Genomic DNA, 17,819 nt, shown 5'->3' with positions numbered 1-17,819 from the left:
TTAAAATTAGTTATTAATATATTTATACATACGTAATTTATTTAATTTGTTTTTAATATATATTTTTATTTTAATATATATTTTATATTGTAACGATTTTGATATACATATGGCATAATCGTTTAAAAAAATCTATCCAATAGTTAAAATTTTTGCTGTTAAGATTTTTTATAAAATGATGTAATCACTATATGCTGTAAGCCTATCTTCATTTAGGCGACCAGTAGTTATTGAATCTTTACAAATAATAATGTTGACCAAATGTGAGATATTAATTATGTTAGTTTTTCTGTGGAATCAAGAAGTAGCTAAATGGAAATTGGGTTTAAATTTTTCTTAAAGAAGTGTATTCTTACAATAAGTCTCCTTTTAGTATTTGGAAATAGGTTTTTAAGTAATGCATGTGGTTTTTGCAAAATTTATTAATAGATTGAACAATCTGTCAATAATTATTCTATCGATAAAATTGACTATTTTTTTGTAATTTATTTTTCCTAAAATGATCCTTTATAAAGAGATAGTTTTGTAAATAAATACATTATATAAAAGGATGAAAGTTGTAGAAAACTTATAGAAGGGACGTTGAATCTATGACATTTTTTTAGTTTAAAGAAATAATGCTTAACTTATCACCTTTGACTTAGATTCTATTCAAATTCAGCAGCAAAAAATTTATGAAACAGTTTTATTTTGTCTCATGAATATCAAAAAATAAAACAGAGAAAGGAAGAGATAAGCTAACACCATCATGTATCCTAGTTTAGTTGTCTTGTGCAATGCAACTTACATCCAGTCTCCACCACAACAGTGGTGGAATTTCCACTATAGTTAAAGTATTACATACACCAATTCTACGGGATTGACACAATCCTTTCTCCCTCAAATTCTAACCTAACTTGACTTGGTTATGTTAATACCTAATTCTTCATTCTTAGTGCTTACCCAACTAAGAAAGGAGTACCTCACTGATATAAGATACAAGACACAAAAATAATCTAAAAAAATCAGAAGACACTCTAGACTTTTCACTCACGTGTATCACTCAACCTTTTATCACTCTTTGACTTTTTCATAAACTCTCTCTTTTTGTCTTTTACCACTCAAGAAATTATAGAAATATATACATTGAAAATAAAATTACAATCTGTAAAACATGAAGAAGATTAATGCTTCAACAGCCTCTTTGCTATGTGATGAACCAGATTTGCTTGCCTCTGATTTAGTTTCTCATTCTGGTGGAATGCTCATTTGATTAGGAAAGATTGTCCAAGTTGATAAAATTTTTTAAAGAGCTCTTCTCAGAACATAAACCTCAAACGCTAGTTCTCTCTCCTTGCTTCAGTATAAACAAATTTTTTTTATATCTTCTTGCATGTTATTGAGTTGCTTTCTTCCAAGTCAATCCTCGAACTTTGTGCTACACCAACTTATCTTTTTTACTCTGTTCAATTAATTCCCAAATTAAAATTTTGAAATAAATTTTTTTTTTTACCGAATGCCTCAAAACAGTAAAGAGGACAAGTTTTCAATGACAATCACGTATCTGAATCCTTGAGATACTTCATGGTCTCCAAGAAATAATCTTAGCCTTTGATTCACAGCAGTGTGTTTTAGAAATGACTTTCTCCATATATCTCAAAATGAAGTAGCAGAGAGTTAGAGAAGGCGGAAAGAAAATAAGATGCATGTAAAAAGAAATGAATCACCTTTAACCTCTAACTTAGATTGATGTGGTTTGATTTAGGTAATTAGACTTCAACCCTTTTTGCTTAACCCTTCTCTTTCTTTCTTCTTTGGTGAATAGTTGAAGAACGAAACTTTCTCTCTCTTTCCTCTGAGTTATGATCGAAGTGAAAAAGTGAATGTTGCTTTAGAGGCAACAACTTGGAGAGATCAGCTTGAGAAAATTCAATTCGAACTTGGGTTTTTGATTTATTTTCCACTCAACCCGTCTTTGTTTGTATTTGTTTGGGCTTTGACCGAGAAAGTTGCCCATAATTACAGATTTAGTTTGTTCTATATTGGGCTACTACAAGAATAATATTTTGACCTGCATTGCTTTAAATAAAATCATCAAAATTAATTGAGTGATTAATCCAATAAATTAATATTTTTCATCATTAAATTATGTTTGTTAATTTCTTAACTCAACAAAGGATAAGATAACAAAAAATAAAGCAAATGAAAATTTTTTGCACCCTTTATATATAACAATTTTAGGGTATCCAATTACACATTATTTTTATTAAACCATAGAGTGAAAATGCAGGAGATGGAGTAAATTAAATTACAGGACATTACATTATCTTCCCCTAAAACAAAACAAATTAAAGAACATAGACAATGGGCCAATCCTTTTGTCCCTTTGCTACTGTATGTATGTCAACTGTTAGGTTAAAATAACATCAATGTATGTATGTCCATGATGAACATAATCTAGAAGATCCCGAATTTACTATCTTCCAATATCACAACATACAACATATCCACGTACTCGTCATCAGCTATATATAGATTGCTCCACACACATATTATAAAATCATTAATTAATATTCATCCATGGCAGCAAAAGAAACCGCCACAATAAGTCGAAGTAATAATAATAATAATCATCAGAAACAGCAAGGAGAAGAACAAGTTTGCAATAGAAGTGCTTGCCACAACAACAATAAGTCTTTTGGGAAGAAGTGCAGACATCTCATGAAGGAGCAAAGAGCCAAATTCTACATTCTTCGCCGATGCATAGCAATGCTTCTTTGTTCGGATGAGCGCAGTTATTAATTATTGGTATTCTAATTTTGTGTATTAGGTGCTTCTTCTCTACTTTCTTTTTTTTTTATGTTATTTTAATTAATGGTAAAAATTTTACTTGTTAATTTCATTGGATTGTAGAGGTTCATCAATTACAAATATATATATTTTTTCACATACATTGATGCGTGCCTTGAAATAAATATGCATAGTGCATGTATAAATTAAAGTTACTATGCCTTAGTTTAATTAGCTTTATGTATGCTCAGAAATTTTGTTAGGAATAATCACTACAACAGAAACGACTCATAGCCGTGGCCATTAGCGGCAGTTTCTTCAATCTCCACTATCTCTATGTTTAGTGGCAGTTTGACAGCAATAATTTTGAGAACAGTATTTCTATATTTCGATTTGGATAAAAGTAATTAAAATAATTTTGATGGACGATTAATATAAAATAATTTTATACGTGTATTTATCAATAAAAATATTTATTTTTTATATTATTTACATAAATAATTTTTTGAAAAAATAGATGTAATTTAAGATTAACAATTATTTTAAGATAATTTATACTATTAGCACATTCACTACAAAAACATTATTAAGTACTATTGAATTTATTACTATCGAAATTAATTATCGCTTTTACGGTTTTACCGACAACTTTAAACTCAATAACAACCAAATGATGCAATTTTTTAATTATTTATTAACGATTTCATCTATTATATTTTTTTTTATAGCTATGGTCCATTATATTTTATCTCAATTTTTTTAACAATTTTGATTTAAAAATAATATAGACAGTTAGACAGTAGACACACCAACAATTAATTATTATATATTTTTTAATTTATTTTTAATATATATTTTATATTCGAGTAACATATATTTTATATTAATAATTAATTTTATCGTAGACTTAAGATGATTGATTCTGATTCTCTCCAAATTCTCTGGTCATAGTTCTTGACTGCTGTTCTCTCTATCCTCCTGGGAGCTTTTGTGTACCCTTTTCCCTCTTTTACCATTTCAAGAAAAAAAAGGGCTCCCGAAACTTTGCTAACCCAGTAACCCTATTTCATTCCCCGAACTTGTGTTAGCACTGTGATTCCAATCAAGTCAATTTCTGAGTAATGAAGTCCTACCACTGCCTTCATTCATGGCTTTATCTTATATAAGTCCAAATTGAAGCTTACTATTTATAGATGGAAAGCCAAGAGAGATCACAGTCCATTTCCCCGTGAAAAAAATAGGACACTACTCATTTGAATTATTTTCCAGATTTTTAACATGTTATGAAAAAAAAAAAAAAAGCCTTATAGTAACATGACTACTATTGAATGTACAAATAAACGAATTTACTTTTATTGAAGAGGAAAAACAAAAGAAAGAAATCATAGATATAGCCATTATATATTACTGGCTACTCGTAACAATATTATAAATCTTTAAAAATTATACTCGCTTTGTTTTAATGTTATTATAGATTATGACACAAAAAATTTATAAAATCAAACTATTTTATAAAAAATTTGCATGAGACAAAAGTTGCTGTCGGCTTAAAATACCAAGATCGGTGTAGATAAAAAAAATTAAATAATAAATTTTTTAGTTATTATTTTCAAGAGTTTAATTTTTTAATAATAATTGATTTAATATTCATTATCTAAAACTTAAAAGGATTTAATGTGTATATATTTATATTTGATTAGGTGTTAAGTATGTAGCACAAATAAAAATAATTAATTTTCATGTTTGTTATTTAAAAATAATATATTTTCTATATATATATATATATATCAAAATATAATTAGATATTAGTATACAAAATTTATATTGCTTGTTATAAAATTAATTTAAAATCAATTTTTTTAAACAATTAAATCTAGATTCTAATGATAATCACAATATTAGTATTCTTTTCAAGTTATATGTAATAAATATTTGAAGGATAGTAAAAATATAAATTAAAAAGATAAACAATAAAAAATTAAAATTAAATAAAAAACTAAAAAAATATACATAAATAATAATATATTTTTATGTGAATATTATGAAATTATTTTTAATTATATTTGCTTATAAATTTAATATATTTTTATAATTTTATGAATTTACTTAAATTATAATATTTTTTACTAATTTTTTTAAAACAAAAACGTAGAGATATAAAATGAGAGAGAAAAGAGACAGAAAAATAAAAAAAAAGAAGGGGAGTGAAAGTTTGTTCATTTTAGAAAAAAATATTTAATTTTAATTATAATAAAAGAATATCTCATGAAATATTTTGGTTTGTCAAATTAGTAATATAAAATATAAATTAGAGTAAAAATTATAGAGAGAAATAGAGAACGAGAGAGGTAGATAAGAGGATGGAGGAAGAGAATTTATTAATTTTAAAAGAAAATAATTAATTAAACATTACTATTTTACAATTATATCACTACTTAACGGTTAAACATATAAAGTATAATAAAATGGGAGCCACTTAGATAAAGACGCTTAAAACGTTTTTTTTAATATTTTTAAGTAATTAAATTTCAATATATATAATTGGTTAAACTATGTTATTTTTATCAAAATTAGATCAAATAAATTGATTTCTCCAAAAAATCGATAANTAAGATTAGAATTTAAGATTTTTAAAATTAAAAAAATATATATAATAAAAATATTTTACTTATTTTTTATAATAAGATTATTGTAGTCATTTTCTATAAAAAAACATTAATTTAAATTGATTCAAGGTTTGATTTACTAATTTTTTAATCAAATTAATTTGTCTGATCTAATTTTAACAAAAATAATATAATTTAATCAATTATATGTATTAAATTTTAGTTAATAACAAATATCTTTAAAAAAAATATTTTAAACATCTTTATCGAAGTATCTCTAATAAAATTTGATTAACAATTGACTAACAAACAATAAATTAACCTATTGAATGCAATTTTGGAAACTACATCAGTACCTTCAAAATTTTAGAAACAAAAATGCATGCTTACGATTTTAAAAATCAAATTAAATGTGTATGTACTCGATCCAACTATTATTGTTTAGTCACTTTTCTAGAAATCCATCACAATGTCATTGTGCTAAAAAAGTATCAGACAATAACAGGTCTCAAATGTATTTATATATTATTTTTTCTTGGAGATACAACCCATTCATCATTAACTTTTCACTTTCTTTTTTGAATTAAAAATGGTTCTTTCCCCTGCAAGAACTTTTTGTATCAGACATTTTTTATGGTGTTTATGAAATCGTACTAAACATCTTAATAAGCTAAACATTTTAAAATAAATTTAATTTTGATGTACCGATAAAGTTATATAATTGTGTGTAAAATATTTTATATAGTTGTGTAATTATAATCATTTTTTTAGATATTATACAATTAATGTAAAAAATAGTTATTTTTTATTAATGTGACGTTATGTAATTAAAAATACGTATGTGTAAAATAATTTTATACTAATAATACATTAAAATTAAATTCTTTTAAAATACAACAACAATCAAACATTGACCCCACTAGGTGGGATCGGCTACATGAATCAAGTGATTCTATTGAGTTCTGTTATGTATCATGTTTATAGAGAAACTGTTTACATATAGATTTTGTTTGACCATATTATGAATGATCTTCTTAGGTCTTTCTCTGCCTTTCACCTTCCTAACTGGGTCCAACTCTTTTTCTTATATTTTCGTTCCTTATTTTATCCAATCGCGTATGACCACTTATCCATCTCAACATCTTCATCTCTGCTACATTTAGATTATGTTCGTGCTTCCCTTTAGCCGCCGCCCAACACTCCGTACCATAAAGCATAGCCGATCTTATAGCAGTGCGATAGAATTTACGTTTAAGTTTTAAAAACACTTTTTTATCGCATATAAAATCAGATGCACTCCGCCATTTTGACCAACCTGCTTGGATCCAAATTCTTTTAAAATATCTGTCTCAGAATAATATTTTGTATAATTAAACAAACAGAAAGGGTGCAATGCTAATTAACATGACCAACTATTGATGATTAGGAGTGTTTTGTTGCAACTTCGAAGCATCAAACAAAACCTCATCATCAAGTTGGAATTGACTGAAATTTAATATGTGAATCCACACAGAAACAGTAACTAATGGACTTGGTCACACAATGACCACAACTTTGAATAAATAAAAACAGTAGCTTAGGTTTCCTTGTTCATTCGTACGTTGGCAGGACTCATCGATAATCCATTATCACATGCATGCTTGGTCGTCACAATAACAATGCTACATTAATATTTATTTTCAATAATTAAATTAAATACTCTATCAACAAAGTTTAAAGGTTTTAATTAGTTCGTTGTGTTGCATTATATATGCATCTATATATACCGTTAGACTTTTAGCCATTTTAATTTCTAACTATATATAAAGTGTTAAAAACAACTAACCTATCAATCAATATATATAAGAAAGATAGTGTTATTGATGAGACCAATACTTTTGTTGTTTTCTTAAATAATTTGCGTTCAAATCGATAGAAAGTGGAGCTTTTATATTGGTTGTCACATATTGAAAGTGAGCTTGAATTTCACCCTCGTAAAGTGGTCAATAATGTGGTTAGCTATATAAAGTTCAAGAAATCAGAATAGATGTGATGGAAAGTTTGTGATTGATGAGAAACGTGTACAAGGTGATTAACAACTTTAATTTGCTGATTTTAAGCCACAAAATAGAGAGTAAGGTGGTGTTTCATTGTTTATCATACATCTAAGATCTAACTAATCTAGTGTTTATTTAATTTGCGATAGAGAAAATTGAATAAGGGGGACAAAAATGAAAATTACAGTCTAATCAAGCTTGAAAGTTTGTTTATATGACATGGTTGAAAGATAGAATTTCATCACCAACATTTTTTAGCCACCAGAAAATAAACCCTAAACCTAAAAGTGATTATGTCCATGTAATATGCATAACAATGATCTTTTTTAATTGTTTTCGATTCTCAAATAATAATTTCCCCTTCCTAGCTCCCTGATAAGATACAACTTTTATTCATCATCACACATTGAAAGCAAAACTGTTTCTCTGAATATCATCTTAGTCATCACCCACCATGAAATTTCAATTCTTTTTTTTAATAAAAAAAGGGAATCTAATAATGCACTTAAAATAATGGACAATATAAATATGAATTGGTATATGTTAATATTGTGTTAGTGATAGATACACGTACATATTATATACCTTATTCATTAGATTAGACATATATAATATTAGGTCTAATAATATAAAAAAAATGAAGAAAAAAAAGTACATTAAAGATTAAGAGAAAGCACAGTAAAGGATAGGGAGCCATGAGTGAGATATGGAGGTCTCTCTCTATAAAGTAGCAGTGAGCCGACAGAGAGAATCGAAATGATATAAGGAAGGGAATTTTTTTTATTAATACGACAGAGAATTATTACGAAATTCTATTTTTTTACAAAAAATTAAAATTATTAAATAGGTACCTATAAATAATTATATATATATGAAAAAAAATGATTAAATGATCATTATTCATATATAGTACATTAACTTCTTTAAACTAAATGTTTTGAAGTTATATATTTGATTTATATATACATTAGTCACATTATTATTACGAGGCTAATAGGATTATTATCTGAAAGATAAAAGAGATTACTACCTGTACGTAGTGAAACAAAGAAAAAGATGCTATGAATAGGAGTTGTGCGTAAAATAAGAAGGTAACCCTAATATAAATGAAGAAAAGTTAATGGTAATTACATTTTATACCAATTTTTAAATTGTAGCTACGTCAAGGTTAAAATGGGAATATGAAAACGGGACACCATTTTCTCTGTATTTTCTTTATATATTGTTATAGATTAAGCAACAACACGACGTATTATCTGCGCTCGGAAGATATAGAAACTAAAAAAAATAACGATACACTGAAGGTTTTTCCAAATTTAGCTTAGAATGTTGAAAATAAGATGATTCCCTATAAGGTGGATATAACTGTCGGCATAACGTCAAAAGTGTCTCATGTTGAAGGACAAGAGTGCATATCTGGGATATCCTAGCAATAGCATATCCAATCCAAGCTCATATTTATAAATTAAAGTAATCTAATAAAATAAAAATTACAGGCAAATACATATATCTTTAGACATTTCGTGGTTATGATAATTAGGTTTAGGAAGGGAGCGAGGACCGTACCCCATGGACCCATTGCAATAGAAAAGCAAAGGTTCAAATCATGTGTATATAGTATATACCCCTACAATGTATTTGTCTTCACTCTTTACCATATATAACACCATGTGAATTTGGATCAGATACACTCAAATAAGATTATTTCACATGATTTGATTTATTTCACCCTACTCTTCACATATATGGCTATGTACTTTGGCACCTTCCTCATGAGGTAAAAATTTCTGCAACACAATCAAAATCACCCAACTTTAACTGCTTTTCTTTTATTTCTTTTGCTCAGGAACTGCTTTTTCTGAATTCTGCTTTCATACATCATTTCTTAAGTTTTGGCGCCATGATTCATTTTAGGTGGATTAATCAGCGTTAAAACTTAATAAAACAAAAGCACTAGTTAAAGTTTTGGGAGGTTTTCAGCCCAAGATCAATTACCAAAAATTTGGCCCAAATATTTTTTGTCAGGGCTGTGGGGCCCAAACATTTTCAAGTGCATTAAGGTTTAGATCATTTTTGGAGCCCATGAGAGATATCTTTTTTTTTTAAGCAATGGCCCATGGACCTACCTTCCTAATATGCAATGGAAAAGAATTAGAACTTCTAGGGAGCAAACGACGTCGTAGAGGGGCACTATATAAAAGAAGGTGACACAGTAGAGGATAAGAGAAGGAGTGTGGAGTGGTTGTAGAAAGAGAGAGAAAGAAGAAGAAGATGGAGAAGTATTTCGGAAAAGCTTATCGTGGAGACCCAGGTGTGCCACACGCTGAGCCTGAGAGGTTCGTCAACATTTGGATCGGAGCCGCCGCTTTCGCGGTTCTCACTTACTTCAATCCCTACGTGTGGCAGCTCAGCTACACCTTCAAGTACCTCTCTTTCTCACTCTCCCTTCTATTCCTTCAATAAAAGGGTTTAGGGTTTAGGCTATGTAATCATTGAGAAATCGGCTAGTGTTCACTTCACTGTAGTTTTTTTTTTGTTCAAGTTTTTTTTTGTTTTGTTTTGTTTCGCTGATTGTTGATTGGGTCGTCTGTTATGTGCTTGTAGAAATGCTGCAATGAACTCATAATGCATGCTATTATATGCTGTCTCATTATAATGCACAAAATTGATCTCTTTCTGTTTTTCGGTGTGGTTATATTCGTAGAGTTATGTGTATGTGCTGATGCATTTGTTTGAAGTATTCATTTTTTTTTTTGGCATTTCGATTCTCATAAGTGCATGAACATAAGGTGGAGGATGATGGGAGAGGTTTTAACTTGGCTGCCTGTTCAATAGGCTTCAGTTTTTAATCTATTTCGGGTTTTTCGAATATGCCAACAAATTAAGAATTCATATATTTCAAAATGTGGAAGTGTAAACTAGGAGTGTAATGTAGGTTACTACTATTTCAACAATTAACACATTTAAATCTAAACGAAAAAGGAAAGGAGATAATTCTTCACGTTATGCAGATACAAACAATCATTCTGTGGGTGAGAGAATGTGTTGGTTCAAGATTGATGTCTTGCATTCTTCTTGCCTTCTTGGTTTGTTTTCTTATCCATTGTCCTGCTAATGAAAATATTGAGTTAATTTGTTTATCCCATCCCATCTATTTTTTAATTCCCGGTTCGTGATTTGCTTTTTGCTGCTTCCTTTTGCATCAACTTGTTTGCGGAAATTAAACTAAGATCCTCTAATGCGCAGCTTTCATGATAAGGCAATGTTATACGAGCAGTACCATTGGAAAAGGGCAAAGAAGAAGGGTCAGCGCTATGAATTCCTGGTATGCCACTTTGCTTTCTTTTCTAGATGCAATTTTTCTGGAGATTTATCGCCCAACAGAGCTGATAATTTGTGCTAATGGTTTGTGAAAATCTAACCTTAATTCTCACGAAAACATGTGTGGTTTGCAGTGGAACAAGACCTGGGACAAGGAACACCGAGATGCATACTATTACAACTGGCCTATTTACTTCCCTTAGATCCTGTCCGTATTTGTTTCTTCTTGCTGGGATTGTCTTATATTTACTGTGCTTGTGAAACTTGGAGGAAACTGAGACTCCTTTCCCTTTCCCTTGCATGCAATCTGGAATATGAATTACATTTTATGTTTGACCTGAATCAAATACCGGAAATGTTGCTTGAGATACATCTTTCTGAGTACCAAACAATTCGAATCTCAACATTTAAGATTGAAGTTTGAAGTAATGGCTTAGGCAGTTGATAAAAATTTCTAATGATGGAATGAAAATGAATTTGACTTCTAGGAAGAGTAACCCTTTTTGATAGCGAGATTACACAATTTTTATGTAGAAGTTTATCAAAATTTATACGGGTTTTGTTTATGAAGATATTGTCCTACAAAAAAATAAGTTAGCTCGATTGCTGTGTCTATACTCTATAATGTATTGCAAATACTAAATAATATACTTTATTAGATGTGGATTAGTCTACCCTAAATTCGAAAGTGGAGTTTCCACAAAAATACTAGAACCAAAAGATAAAAATAGTTTAAGGAATAAGTGTTTAATTTTTGGACTGGGCAAGTTAATTAAACAAGCCCACAATAGGTAACACCATGCAGCATGAATGTTGCACTCACTTTTCAAGCCCAAATAGTAAAGTTCAGAGCCCAAAACAAAGGGGTGATGATCAGAACTCACAACCACCACAACGAACGCATTTATATGTTCCAAGAGGAGAGCGTAAAGCAAGAAAGAAGTATGATGATGGCTCGTTATCTAACTCAGATTGCATCGTTATCACCATCATCATCTTCGTCTCTGACTTGCTCATCATCAAATACGTCTCGTCCTTTCCGAACACCACACTTACAACAACCACCTAAGACGCTGTCGTGTCACCTCTCTTCATCTCACAACAACAACAACATTATCACTTCCAAGCCTCTTCACTTTGCTCTCTCAGCTGCACTTTCACTCGGTTTCTTCTTCGGAGGTAATTATTTAACTTAATTCCTTCTCATATCTTCGATTTTTGTTGTTTCTCAAATCTCAATTGGCATGTATGCAGGGATTGGAGCTGCAGAGGGAGCAAAAGTTGGAGTAAACAAGCCGGAACTGCTTCCTAAAGACTTCACCACCGTCATTGATGTTGCCGGCTTCCTCTCCGACGGACAGGTACCTCTCTCTCTAACCTTTTCTTATTTCACTGTTGAATTAGTTATGCAATGTTGTTAATTTCTATCCGATGATTAATTTAGTTGCTGACTTTCGGTACACACAGCATGGTTGTTAATTATGATGTGTATCAACCAACTTGGGTTGGTCTAGTGGTCAGCTCACTCATCCGCTTAAACAAGTGTTGGGGGTTCGAATCCATGCAACAACTCATTGGCCAGCGGCAGACCCTTAAATGGAGCTCAGATCCGCGACGGATTATTCCTTGACCTGTCGGGTTGGAGGATTAATGAAGAACTCTTACAGCAAGAAAGCTATGATGATCACTCTTGATTTGAGAAAGAAAGCAAAGAGAAACCGAAATTTTGTATTATAAATATTACTCATAAGACTTGAAAATTTTAAATAAAATGAACGATCTACCTAAGTCTCTTTACATCACTAATATTTATACTCTATTCATTATGCTAACTACCTAACTGCCACTGCTTTTCATTTCTGAGTTTTCTGTTAAAGCAGTTATGTGTGCTGAATCACTACACTTCACAATATGATGATATGTTGAATTGTTGTGTTACATTTGCAGGAGAAAAGGCTGGCACAAGAGATTGCTGATCTTGAAAATGAAACCGGATACAAATTGAGAGTGTTGGCCCAAAATTACCCCGATACCCCTGGATTGGCCATTAAAGATTTCTGGCAAGTTGATGATAGAACAGTTGTCTTTGTTGCTGATCCCACCTTTGGTAAGATTAAGATACTTTCATCTTTTGAAGACTAATTAAACTGTTCAAACAAAACGTGATGATGCGGTTTCTGTTGATTAGGAAACATATTGAACTTCAATGTTGGAGCTTCGGTTGATTTGGACATTCCTCGCAGTTTTTGGAGCCGCTTGGCGGGGAAGTACGGTAACATTTTCTATTGGAAAGAAAAGGTACACTCTGCTTTTAAATTTTTGCTTAATTATATTATCTCACTTTTAAAGATCATTGAAGATTTAATTACCATATATATATGTTGAAACAGGGTGAAGATGCATCTATTGAAGCAGCAGTTATGGCAATATCTAATTGCTTGAGAGAACCCGTTGGGCCTAATAATTGCTCTGAGGTCAAATAATGATTTTATTTTGTGATCCTTTTAATTTGGTTGTATAGACCATATTCTATAGAGTATGAACTAACATGTATAGAGTATAAATATATGTACTTAGTATGTACTAATGTCATGATTCATTGCTTGTTTATCCTAATTAACCTTAGTTCTTTTTTATGTGCTGAAATTCCTGATATCAACATCATTATTTTGGTAATGGCAATGGCCATAACAAATGTCTCTCTTGATTTAATTTGCTGCCACCACTATAGTATGACATTGCAATTCTTTTGTTATTACACATATTGAATAACAAAAATGCTATTTTAATATATATATTTTTCATGTGTAGTTTATACTAGTAGTTGATTTCAATAATTAATTTTAATGTATATCTAATATGGTTGATTTAATAAATATACTAGTAGATTGATAAAATTGAGTTTGATAACCACCACTTTTTAGTCTCTCTAAATAAAAGTAAAAGTTTGAGTTCGATGAACTATTTAATTGAGGAGAATGAGGTAAAAGTTATCAACATTTACTCTTTTAGTTGAACTAATGTATCTTTTTATCTTATTTTTGTTTGAATAAAACGATAATAATATCGAATTTTGTTATTAAAAAAGTAAAAATTCTCTTTCCAAATAGATCGAAGTGGCCAAAAAATTTAAATTGTAACAAAAAAAGCTCTTAAATTACCATTAAAGTCGAAGCGAAAGTAAAAAGAATTTATATGAGATTTTTGAAGTATAAATTTGCTTTTGATTAGCTAAAAATGATGAGATTTTAAAATTCATCGAATAAAAAATCAATAAAAGATTTTTCTTTAGAAATATACAAGACGAACTCATAAAAAATCATCAAAGAACTTCAATTACGTTGAATTTACAAAACAAAATATCAAATTCCTAGATGTGATGATGAGCTCTATTGCTAACAAGATCTCTAAAGTGTATGCAAAGAAGAAAAATAATATGATATACATCTTTATTAATAATAGCCATAAAAATTGATACAATGAAACATCTAAATTATTCCATGCTGCACCAAAAGGCTTCTTAATTAGCCTTAGTGTATATAATATAAACTATATATCACTATATAGCTAGTAGCTTTTTATAACACATAGGGATGGTATATTATTTCATCAGCACCTTTGGTGCCCTAGCTACTAATAATAACCATTTTCTTCTTCTTCTTTTTTAACATATAATAATTAAGAAAAGCTTAATTAACTCTGGAAAAGAAAAACAGAAGACACATGAAATTAGATAGTGAATATTATGACCTACTCAACCTTCTTTCATTGCCACCATCCAAAATCTTTTGGAGTTCATGAGGCCTGCAAGGGACAGAAAGAGCTCCCTTCTGTCTGAAACCATATTCTTGCTGAGCTTGATCAAGCAGCAACTTGAATTCAGGATCATTCAGGTAATCCAACTCAATACTGAACCTCTTTTTCTCTCTACCCTTTTCAGCAACAACAGTTAAGTACCCTTCCCTAGTATTATTGTTATTATTATTATTACTAGTAATAGTGGTAATAACATCTTCATCATCATCACTAATGTAACTTAGTGATTTAGCCCTTCTGTGATGCACCAAGTTTGAGATACCCCTTTTCACCTTTCCAAGATAGTAGGACTTAGCCATAATATAATAATCTTCAAGTAATAATCTTTCTAATGTGTATGTATGTTATGCTATTGGGGAGAGTAGTTAGGGTTTTTATAGTATAAGAAGATTGAAGAGAATAATGAAATAGAACCACAAGAAAATTCTTAGGTGGTGGCAAGTGGCTGGGGGTGCCTCATTCATGAATATGGATTAGTCAATTTTCTTTGTTGAATTGCTTCCCATTCAAACGCGCTAAAGGGACCATATAGTAATTTCATGATAGATATGTCACAAAGTGTGTGTCTCACACTCATCACTATGCTACTGTATAAATATATAAATGTCTCAATGTATGGTTTTTTTCCTTATCATTTTAGATATATGTGGGGGCGTATGGATAAATAATAATATAATATACAAATACAGTTGGAAATTTCAGTTACTGTGACGATAAACCCAATGAATTAATTAAGCTAATTCTTTTGTGTTAACATATGAGAGACAAGAATGCACTACTCACATCAACTTGTTATTGCTTGTCTATCCCTTGAATTTAATTAATAAAGAAAAAAGTCTTTCATCACTATAGTAGTTTCGTCGTGTAAGTCAACTAAAATTCCAAACATTAACGTGTGGTTTCTAGTTGTTTCTTCACTGTTGCTTAATATATACCACAATGTTTTATTAGGCTAAGTGCCTGTGATCAATAAAGACTTGTTAATGTTCATAAGATTATAAGAAATACTAAGTGTAACTTAAAATGGACTACTAAAATAAGTTATTATATATTTATAGAGTATATACCCATTTTAGTTTTTAAAGAATTTTAGATTGGATATTTTAGTCCCCAACTAAAATTAATTATTCGATTGGTCTCTAATAATTAATTCTGTCAGTCACTTAGGTTCTTTACTTCGTTAATTCTAATAGAAGATAAAATAGTCCCTGACAATTCTAACAAGGGATAAAATGGTTCCTGATCTCTTCTGTTTGGAAACGACACTGTTCTCTCCCAATTTCTATTATATCTCGCATAACACTAACAGTCTAACAGTGTAACTTCAAACTACACAATGCACACTCTATAAATTTAATGTTCACAAGAAAAAAAATTCTCAACTTATTCTTAACTAATTCATACTCAGGAAACTAATGCATATGTCTCTCAACTTGTTGTCGTCTTCGAGGGATCCAGACAGTAAGTCTGATTTGTTAAGACTTGTCGTCGTCGTTGCCATTTCCCTCCTCCTCTGCCCTAACATCTCCATGAACACATTGTCCACCAATCCGATCGCTTCTTTCACCTTCTTTTCCGAACCAATATTCAGTAATCACTTCAGTTTTCATATGAGCACGACATTGCTCGTTGTAATAGCTTGGATGCGAGGTCGAAACTGTCTGCCAACTTGGACTCCGGGAAAGAAGGAATGAAGCACTCGGTGCCTATTTCAAATGAGAATTTGTATATCATGTCGAAGGAGAATCTTCTCATGATGTCCTAATATCTAACAATCTATATTGCTTGCCGGAGAGTGGAGAAAGGCGTACCCTTGGAGTAGTTGTAGAACTTGGTCTTGAGGATGTCGTGGACGTTGTCGAGATTGGAGGTGATGTTATCAAAGACGTGGAAGTGCATGCTTTTGGTGGGTGAAGTACAGAGGAAGTGGATGTACCAATCACAAAGATTTAAGAAGTGTGTGGTCCATGACATGTTGAGGTAGGTGCGACACGTGTGACAATTACACCGTGACTTAATCTTGGAGTTAAAGAGGAGGAAGGAAAAGATGGAAAAGAAGATTGTGAAGGTGAAGAAGGAGAGTGTGAATGTTAAGGTTATGCGAAATATGATAAAAATTGGGGAATAACAGTGCCTTTTCGAATAAAGGGGTCAGGGATCATTTTGTCACTTGTTAGAGTTGTCAGAGATTATTTTGTCCCATGTTAAAGTTTTCAGGGACCATTTTGTCTTTCGTTAGAGTTGACAAAGTCAAGGACCTAAGTGACTGACGAAATTAATTGTTAAGAACTTTTTAATAGATATTTCATATTTTAATATATATTATATTCTAATCGGTTATTATTTTAGTGTACATCATGGTGGTTATATTATATTTGGTTGGCTAGCTACTTGGCGTGATTATAATTAGTTGGTCACTGAAATTGTATGTTTAACACGATGGTATGAAAGATTTTTGTCTTGTATTATTTGGAGTCATGCATGTACTCTTTACTCTCTTTTTTTTCTTTGACTAAGTTAACCATTAATTTTTAGGCCAATTTTATAGTATAATTACCGTCGAAATATGTTTGCCGAAAACTTTTACGGTAGAGTTTATCCCCCGGTAAATTTGACGGTAATATGTTATTTACTAATAAATAAATTGATAATGACCGGCGAAATTATCCGACGAATTTTAAATTAAATATATTAATTTTTAATTTTTTTATAAATTAAATACCACGTCTTAAACACCATAACAATCATATATTTTTTAACTATAAAAAAAATTCATGGTTACTGACAATGTACCAAGGCATCACTGGTAATTAATAATGCATAAAGTAAAATTTAGTTTAATTAATGTGATATTTAATGATTATAGGTCTGAAAACTTAAATTAAGAAAACGTATATCTTTTAAGTTTTAAATAACTTTCTCTTTTTAGGTTTATTTAAATTTTGTATTATTTTTTTATTTTATTTCTCTTATACTATTTTTTATCTTTTAAAATTTACTAAAAATTGAACTCTAAATTTTTTAAATATAAAATTTAAAGTTCTAAACTAAAACAATAGATATATGAATAATTATATCTTTAACAATGTCAATAAAAAAATATAAAAAAATTTATTATTTTTAAAGACAAAATGAAATAATTTTAAATCTTTTAAAAATGAAATTACTTCGTGAGTATTTGTTTTAGATATCAATTCGACCATTATTCCTTATTTTTCTTTACATATATAACTGCATTCAAGGCAGTAATAATGTAACTCATATTTTAAGT

At 29.9% G+C, this 17,819-nt stretch overlaps 3 protein-coding genes across 3 annotated transcripts; 2 read left to right on the top strand and 1 right to left on the bottom strand.

Annotated features, from left to right (window-relative positions):
* Nucleotides 1-9,638: 9,638 nt before the first annotated feature.
* On the top strand, nucleotides 9,639-11,102 carry LOC107476290 (uncharacterized). The gene is made up of 3 exons (XM_016096090.3): nucleotides 9,639-9,834; nucleotides 10,658-10,736; nucleotides 10,867-11,102. The coding sequence occupies exons 1-3, from the start codon at nucleotides 9,683-9,685 to the stop codon at nucleotides 10,933-10,935; spliced, it is 300 nt and encodes a 99-aa protein (XP_015951576.1). The 5' UTR covers nucleotides 9,639-9,682; the 3' UTR covers nucleotides 10,936-11,102.
* Nucleotides 11,103-11,370: 268 nt separating this feature from the next.
* Nucleotides 11,371-13,449, top strand: LOC107476289 (thylakoid lumenal 15.0 kDa protein 2, chloroplastic). Its single transcript, XM_016096089.3, has 5 exons — nucleotides 11,371-11,911; nucleotides 11,987-12,093; nucleotides 12,680-12,839; nucleotides 12,921-13,030; nucleotides 13,123-13,449. Exons 1-5 carry the CDS (start codon nucleotides 11,539-11,541, stop codon nucleotides 13,213-13,215), a joined length of 843 nt encoding a protein of 280 aa, XP_015951575.1. The 5' UTR covers nucleotides 11,371-11,538; the 3' UTR covers nucleotides 13,216-13,449.
* A 1,026-nt stretch (nucleotides 13,450-14,475) lies between these two features.
* On the bottom strand, nucleotides 14,476-14,847 carry LOC107476389 (auxin-induced protein X15). The gene has a single exon (XM_052257992.1). It carries the CDS (start codon nucleotides 14,845-14,847, stop codon nucleotides 14,476-14,478), a length of 372 nt encoding a protein of 123 aa, XP_052113952.1.
* Between the last annotated feature and the right edge of the window lie 2,972 nt (nucleotides 14,848-17,819).

Source organism: Arachis duranensis, chromosome 2 (genome assembly GCF_000817695.3).
Source record: "Arachis duranensis cultivar V14167 chromosome 2, aradu.V14167.gnm2.J7QH, whole genome shotgun sequence".
Lineage (NCBI taxonomy): Eukaryota > Viridiplantae > Streptophyta > Magnoliopsida > Fabales > Fabaceae > Arachis > Arachis duranensis.
This window is presented reverse-complemented; position numbering and strand designations above follow the sequence as displayed.